This window comes from Polypterus senegalus, chromosome 7 (assembly GCF_016835505.1).
Source record: "Polypterus senegalus isolate Bchr_013 chromosome 7, ASM1683550v1, whole genome shotgun sequence".
NCBI classification, from domain to species: Eukaryota; Metazoa; Chordata; class Cladistia; order Polypteriformes; family Polypteridae; genus Polypterus; species Polypterus senegalus.
Window position 1 is genome coordinate 123,105,464 of NC_053160.1, and position 8,996 is coordinate 123,114,459.

General features: G+C 35.9%; 1 protein-coding gene across 1 annotated transcript in view; it reads right to left on the reverse strand.

The window, feature by feature from the left end:
* Nucleotides 1-4,150: 4,150 nt before the first annotated feature.
* The window catches only part of ubap1 (ubiquitin associated protein 1), a 70,735-nt gene continuing 65,889 nt past the window's right edge, over nucleotides 4,151-8,996 (reverse strand). Inside the window, exon 6 of the mRNA XM_039757974.1 lies at nucleotides 4,151-7,595. Within this exon, the coding sequence (XP_039613908.1) occupies nucleotides 7,455-7,595 (141 nt within the window). The 3' untranslated portion in view covers nucleotides 4,151-7,454. The remainder of the gene's footprint in view (nucleotides 7,596-8,996) is intronic.

Below are 8,996 nucleotides of genomic sequence, written 5' to 3' on the forward strand. Positions count from 1 at the left end.
CTCAAGTGCATGCAGAAGTAACTCCATGTCCAGCTCAGGGCAGCGAAGGAGCAGTACAGGAGAAAGCTGGAGCAGAAGTTGAAGAATAACAGCATGAAGGAAATGTGGGATGGGATGAAGATCATCACTGGATCGAGAGAGACGTGGAGAGAGCAAACCAAATGAACAACTTCTTTAATAGGTTTGACCACCCTAACTCACTCTCACCTCGGAGTACTGCATCCTCCAACCATCCTTCTGCTGATACCAGCATAGGTGAGACATCCCCACCCACAATTACAGCAGCACAGGTGAGCAGAGAGCTGAGGAGACTTTGTGCCAGCAAAGCAGCGGTCCAGATGGTGTATCGCCACGACTGCTGAAGGCCTGTGCGTTGGAACTGGGGAGTCCTCTACAGCGCATCTTCAACCTGAGCCTGGAACAGGGGAGAGTCCCGAGGCTTTGGAAAACATCTTGTATCACCCCAGTCCCAAAGGTATCACGTCCTAGTGAGCTGAATGACTTCCGCCTGTTGCTCTGACGTCACATGTGATGAAGACCATGGCGCGGCTGCTGTTTCACCACCTGAGGCCACAGGTCCGCCATGCCCTTGACCCTCTGCAGTTCGCATACCAGGAGAAGGTGGGAGTGGAGGATGCCATCATCTATATGCTACACTGATCCCTCTCCCACCTGGACAGAGGCAATGGTGCTGGAAGAATTATGTTTTGGACTTCTCTAGCACCTTCAACACCATCCAACCTCTGCTCCTTATGAACAAGCTGACTGAGATGGGAGTAGACTCACACCTGGTGGCATGGATCGTGGACTATCTTACAGACAGACCTCAGTATGTGCGTCTTGGGAACTGCAGGTCTGACATTGTGGTCAGCAACACAGGAGCACCGCAGGGGACTGTACTTTTTCCGGTCCTGTTCAGCCTGTATATATCGGACTTTCAATATGACTCTGAGTCCTGCCATGTGCAAAAGTTCGCTGATGACACTGCTATCGTGGGCTGCATCAAGAGTTGGGAAGGAGGAGGAGTACAGGAAGCTAATCAAAGACTTTGTTAAATGGTGCGACTCAAACCACTTACACCTGAACACCAGCAAGACCAAGGAACTGGTGGTGGATTTTAGGAGGCCCAGGCCCCTCATGGACCCCGTGATCATCAGAGGTGACTGTGTGCAGAGGGTGCAGACCTATAAATACCTGGGAGTGCAGCTGGATGACAAATTGGACTGGACTGCCAATACTGATGCTCTGTGTAAGAAAGGTCATAGCCAACTATATACTATAATAAGATGCTGCAGATGTTCTACCAGACGGTTGTGGTTAGTACCCTCTTCTACGCGGTGGTGTGCTGGGGAGGCAGCATAAAGAAGGACGTCTCACGCCTGGACAAAATCGTTAAGAAGGCAGGCTCTATTGTAGGAATAATGCTGGACAGTTTAACATCTGTAGCAGAGCGACAGGTACTAAGCAAACTCCTGTCAATCAAGAAGAATCCACTGCATCCACTTAACAGTGTCATCTGCAGGCAGAGGAGTAGCTTCAGTGACAGACTTTTGTCACTGTCTTTCTCCACTGACAGACTGAGCAGATTGTTCCTCCCCCACACTATGCGACTCTTCAATTCCACCCGGGGGAGTAAATGCTAACATTATTCAAAGTTATTGTCTGTTTTTACATGCATTTTTATTACTCTTTAATTTATTTTTCTTTGTATCAGTATACTGCTGCTGGATTATGTGAATTTCCCCTTGGGATTAATAAAGTATCTATCTATCTAGTGACATGTGAAGCACATAAGCAGTTTCACTTAGCTGGTTATTTGTTTTAGCTACGGGAATTATTGTTGCTTGTTTCCACTTCTTTTGGACTGCCTGCCTTTCTAAGTACATGGTGCTCAGCTGCTCCGATTTCAAGCATCTTCAATTAGTATGGTTTATAATTTAATTAAAATGCTCTTTACATCTCTTTGAACAGAAAATTGTACAAATTAAGGTTTAGTTATCCGATGTTTTAAGTTCCTATGTATTCCGTGTATAGAACCCGATCAACACAATAAAAACTAAAGTTTATTTTTACTATTGATTTTTCTATCGAAGGGATTGTGGTCAGGACAGATTTAAATGCTTTTAAGTGGAATATGCTTACCTTACGGACAACTGATATAGCCATTGAGGACATCTGAACCATTGTCTAACTCTGTGCTTGTTTCTCAAAACGTATCCTTGACTATACAGTGAACATATCTGTGTAGACACTGAATAGACTCTACAGTGCAGACTTTGTCTTTGAGTATTTATGTACTTTTTAAGGTTGCCTTGTAAATGGAGAAAGATAAACAAAATTGTGGCTTGCATAGTTTTTTGATATGTTGGATAAGTATTTGTGCAGTTTGATGCCTTTACTGACCCATGCTATACATGTACTGTATGTTAATAATTTTACTGTTCATTTGGTAAGTTACATAGAAATAGAACTGGGTTGTAGTCTAAGATTAAAAAATAACAGAGTGACCAATGTGTCACTCTGACTTGTAAATCAAAACTTTATATAATTTACTACACTTTATTGAGTAGTAAAGCATGCATGTTCTTTGGTTGATTGATTCATTTTGGAAGAAACAGACTGTTCTAAGGTATAAAGCAGCCCAGTCTAGTTAGTTTCCTTGAAAGGGTTAGATTGCACAGATTAAAGAGATCCTCTGATGCCCATACCCAAAAAAAATCCTCCAGTTCCTCAGAAAATGGACATATGATCATCAGAAACTACTGAAACATTGTAGGATGATTGTGCTGTCCTACAGATTTCCCGTTTTCTTGTTTACATGAGTAAATGCATAATTTAACACCGAGTTAAACTTTCTTATTTTAATGAATACGCTGGTAGTTGCTGTGGATGAATATATTGGCTAGTGTATGTCGGGGGTTCATGCATGTCAGCTCCAAAACATTCAGTGAGTTGACTCTAGGCCACATTCTAAGTTGTCTTCGCTTTGAGCTTAGGATCATTGTCCTGTTGGAAGGTGAACCTTTGGCCCAGTCTGAGTTTCACTGTGCTCTGCAGCAGGTTTTCATTAAGGATATGTCTGTACTTTGCTTTGTTAAGCTTCATGTGACCCTGACTAGCCCTCCAGTCCCTGCTGCTGAAAAACAAACCCACACCACCATGCTTCACTGGCAGAATGATATTGCACGGGTGACAATGAAATGCTGCAGTGCTGGTTGCCTTTCTGGAAGTTTGTCTTCTCTCCACAATGGTTCTGTGGACATAAGCGAAATTACCAACTGATACTTGGTCACCCCTCTTATAATGACCCTTCTCACATGATTGCTCAGTTTGGCCAAATGGATAGCTCTTGAAAGAAATTTGTTTGTTCTAAACTTTTTCCATATACAAATTTATGAAAACTTTTCTCTTTGGAACCTTCAATGGTATAGGAAGCGTTTTTGTAGCCATGGCACAATCCTGTTCTTTGTAATTTATCAAGTATTTTAAAATACATTTAATTGTCTTAATTTGAAATTCTAAATTGTGATTTGTTATGTGTATATTTGTTATGCTGTGTAAAGTGTGAAATGTAAAATGTCTGTGTATTTTCACACCCCACAGCTAGGTAATGCACTCAAAGCTAATACACAATATGGCCAGAAAAACACTTAAAATCCTCTAGTATAAAACTGTGGAAGGGCTCCAACCAGGACAGAGTTAGAAATCAAATTTAATATTCTTTGAGGAACAGTCAAAGTCATCATTAATGAATAATATATGTCACCCTTCAGAATGTACTTAAAGAAGAACACCTCCTAAATTTGTAAAGGAAGAGAAATTAACAGTGGTATAGGACAAGAAACAAGCAACATGCAGCACCAAAACTTGTCTAACCAAGACATTGACAATACTATATTGCAAACTTGTTTAATCCAGTCCAGGGATGCACGAGAGGAAAGCATTTGGTATAAGGCAGGAATCAAATTTATGAAATTATAAATGCAGTATTTCGCAGTAAATATTATCCATACTCTTCAGCCCATAGTAAAGGTGATGTATACTAAACAAAAAAAAGTTATAGAATGCAAAGTAATCCTAACATTTTAACAACACAAAACCTGAAAAAGCAAACACTTCTGAGTATATGCTATGATACTGGAACATTATATTGATTTTAACATACTTTTTCTATTTAATCAAGTTCAATTTATAACCCAAACTATCAATTGATAGAAAGAGTACACAATGCAGGTCCATAATACAAACTCAAAACAATACAGATACAGTTTTTGTTGCAGATTTTATTAGTACCTTTTTTGCATTTAGAAATCAATAGTAAAAGCATTTTCATCCTATTGAATAGTATCATTACTGCCTTATTTCACAAATAACATAATAGAAGACTAATATTTGATAGGGCACTCCTATATATTCTTACAATTTTCAAAAGTACTCAATCAGTAGAAAAAAACCCCTAAAAAACAGAAATAAATTAAAGAAAAAAAAATTCAAATAGAAATCTAAAGAAAGTGCTCAAACCTGATCAACAAAAAAGGGAAATCAGCTCCTTTTCATCTGTTACCATAACAGCCAAACCAAATAAAAAAAAATTCTTTTTCCTAGAAATGGGCTGCAACACCTGAAGAAATTAGTGTATGATTATGAACAATGAGACACAGCTGTTGGTTTTAGAGGGATAGGATCACAATATGTTGTAAATATGTTAAAAGAGTTATTTTTGGTAGAACCAGTACAAACATTTTAAAGATAATGTGACCCACAGATTTGTCATGTTACAATTTGAAAACCATTCAACAACTTTATATTTTCATTTAGTATATCTAATAATTGACATTTTAAAACTGACTTCATTTACATAAAAATGTAAAGCATTCTCATGCCAATATAACATCAAATTATGAAATTGCCAGTTATTTTGATAAAACAAGCAACTAAAAAAATACTTTTTGTAAATCTGTTAAAATATATTTTTGTTTCTACGCATACTCAAAATAAATTTTATGCATTTCTTCAAAATTAAAGAGTTTGGGGAATTTGTAAGGATCAAGATGCTTTCTCAATCACAAAATATTTCAAAGGCAGAGAAACAGTATCTAAATTTGAAACTTGATGCATAATTTAAACAGATGTAATAACTGACCCAACTAACAGAATGTCATGAAAGAAACACCAGCTGAAATTACTAAAAATGAAATAATCCAAATTAGCGTTTTAATTATTAATGCACTCAGTTTAGGCAAAAAGATCATTAACGTTTAAATAAGCAATTATGATGGCAATAATTTTACTGACAGTGATGTTGGAAGATGACAGTGAATCGTTATCCTCCATCTACTATTACTGTCTAAACTGGATATCAACATTATCTAGTTTAGCTGGACTTCTAACAAATTCAACATACTTACAACTGGCTTTATACAACTGTCAGAAAAGAATACAAATCCTAACAATGCCATTTCTACAATTTGAACAGTTTATTCTTTATTAATAAAACTGTATTTTGGTATTGATTCCTATATTAATGGTAAAACCACAATCTTTTTTTTTTTACGATTTCAAGACTTTTTAGAGACCTGCCAAATGCATGTTCAATAAACTGAGTAAAAAAGTTTTGAAAATTAATTAGCAAGGTAAATTTAATTTTGTGGAGAATTAAACTAACCCACACCTTTTTGTCTATAATTTTTTTAAGCTATAAAGCTAAAATTGATTACATTATAATTTTATTGCTTGAACAAAAGAGGTGGTAATTAAGCATTAACGTTGCTAAAGATAGGGTAGGTGGTCCATTTAAAAAATAATTTTTTAATAATCTTATACTGAAAATTGGTAAATCAACAGTATCAAATTCACTTGGCTAAGAAATATGGCATAAACTACTTAAGATTTTTTTTTTTTTTTACAATTTTCTTTTAGCCATCTCAAACCTTAAGACTGAAAGGGTTTCACCAAACATTTGTTGTGCAGAGATTGCCACAACTATTAATTCTGAACAGTGTGTCACTGCAAAATAAGCAGAGACAAGATGTACATAAATACATATTCTGAATTTAAAATCATCTGGACTATCTTTATTATGTTAATGCAAGAATTTTGGTGTGATTAAACTTACAGAATTAACATTCAAAGCAGTTTATCAGATCAAGTGACATCATAGCCCATATACACATGCAAATGTTTTGTGATTTTGATATGTTAGTTAGCATAATAGTTTTTAAATAAAAAGGATGTAAACACCTTCAAAGATGTGTGACTATGTTTCTTTCACATTGTGCATACCTAAAATAAACATCACATTCTGAATACAAGAAGTGACAGAAATTTTTGTTGGTTTGTTATTATTTATAGATTAAATGTAGTCAAACCTCAGAATCCATGTACTTTAATAAATCTTGGCTTCCAATGAATTACTGTGTTAAGTGAAGTTGACATAACAGTAATGATGAAAAAGGGAACAGCTCTCACAGTACAAGACCAAGGGATACACAATAAATTCTCTGAATTTTATGCCAACAGTCTAGTATCAAGGTTCATGTGAATACCAACTCAGACATTTCTTTTGATCCAGTTTATATTCAGTTGTATAATATTCTTATAACAGGAGATATAAAAATCTGTGGCACTTCACACTTCTAATTTTACTAACAATTAAAGCAGTGAAATTTTCAGCATAAATCAACTTTCTATCCATTTCAGGGAGAATCTAGAACAGAATTGATGGGAATTAAAAAAAAAATATTCTTTGAATCAGAAGACACACAAATAAATATGGCAATTTTCAGGAAGAGGGGCAATAGACAGGTTGTTTAGTCTTCCAGGCAGAAGTACACCTGTTAAGTTATTGAAGTTTCTATTGTACTACTGACCTGCTCCAAGCTGTTGCTAAATTGGGATCCTTTACTACCATTTAGTCTTTCGAAACTGGCAATTGGCAAGTTTAGTTCAAAAATAATAAATCTTAAGAGTCTTAGACAGTGCAAGCATGAAAAATGGAGTAGTCTAGGGATGCACTCCTGTTAAAGCAATTTTACTTTCAAAATAAAAAAAAAAATAATCTGAAAAAAGTCTTCTCACTCCTTAAAAAAAAAATTCAAAATTTACAGAAGGGCACTTCTTATTTTCACTCATGCTTCTAGGAGGTGTTTGGTGTTTTTTTTTTCTTCAAATCGCAGCTTATTCCTAGCTCGTGCAAGTAAATAGCTAAAGAGTATCTTGTAACATTCCATTCTGCAGGCACAGCAGGGTTTACCAATTCAGCCGTATTCTTGGACATTTATCAATTACACTGACCAATGCTTCACCGGTTTTCATTCTTCAGTAAACTTCCAAACTGGTAAGAACTTTTTGACTTCATCCCAAACTTATATTCCAACACTTTTAACAAAATTTTCCATCATAAATATTTGAAAGAAAACAAGCAAATGAAATGAAGTAGAGGGTGTAGGGCACTCTCAGCTTGCTCCACCTCGTGCCACAAGTTCCTCCAGTGCTTTTTCCTGGTTACTGCCATGTATTATCAGCGCTTGCTTGATCATGTTCTGCTCAAAGCCCATTTCTTGAAACTTTGACATCAGCTGTAAAAATTCCAAAGCCTAAAAAAGAAAATGAACAAAAATACAACGGATTAACACCTTACCATGTAAGCATTTTTTATAACAACTCTTACTTAATTATAAACACTGCGCCAATTATGATACAAAAATAAATGTAGAATATGCACTGGAACTTGCATGCAATTACAAGACATTTATTTAGAGGTGGAAGCATTTAATTAAAACACCACTGATATGCACAATTATGTATTTACATAATCAGCAGTGAAATTTATTGTATTTCAAATATGGTGAAGGACTTCAATAATAAGTTCCTGTTGGTGCACTTTCTGCGGTGGGCTGGCATCCTGCCTAGGGTTTATTTCCTGCCTTGTGCAGTGTTGGCTGGGATTGGCTCCAGCAGACCCCCGTGACTCTGTAGTTAGGATATAACGGGTTGGATAATGGATGGATGGTGCACTTTTCCAAAATAGACTTCCACAGTACTGAGAGCTGAATAGTGGCAAATTCTTGAACTATGGAACAGACAATAAATCAGAGTTTCTCCGTAGGATATTTCATGAGAATGCATTTTGAAGTTGTAGCTTCTAGTGAGTGAATTTGAAGAAAACAATAATACCATAGCAGAGAGGTGACATTGCACAGACTCCTTAGCTCACTCAAAAACCTAAAATTAATCACAAGATTAGCCACAAGCTGTATTTTTGTAGTTATTTTTTGTGCTTTGTTTGCTTAAAATCTTTTCCAAAATTATATCTGATCTTTATGTGCAAGTATAAAATTTGCAGCAAACCTTGCATTTTTCTGAAAATGGCATCTGGAAATTTACATGAACATAAGTTGAGACATCAAAACTTTGAGAGATCCCATAGCATGTAAGCACAATGTAGGGAAAGCTATTGCAAAAAAGATTTGCATGATGCAAAGTCTTTTTCCTTCTGTAGTAATCAACTTCACTTACAGAACATTCACCAGCAGAAGGCACATGAGTGCACAAAGAACATGAATGTGCCACAAAAACATGCAATATTTTGAAAAGTGTGGACACATACAATTTAGAAACACAAATTATCCTGACCTGTATGTCTTTTCATTTTTACATTGTTTTAAACAAATAGGTCAAAAATATCAGTTATTTTATAGGTTTAATGCAAACAATTCTAGCTGAATATTCTAAACAAACACATTAACAATGAGTATACTATATCACTGATACTCAGGTCAGATCAGGTTGGGAAGCATGCACTGGTACAATGCGTAGCCGCACCCACCACATGTCGAAACAATAGCATGATTAAACTCTGCAAGTATTTGAATTATTTTCAAATACCAAAAAGTGTTTACACAAAATTTATTTTCGTAAAATTTACTTTAGTACTAGACCCACGGGTCAGTTTCCACCTTTCTCCAAGGTAAATTGCTTAATTGACACTAAGCTTT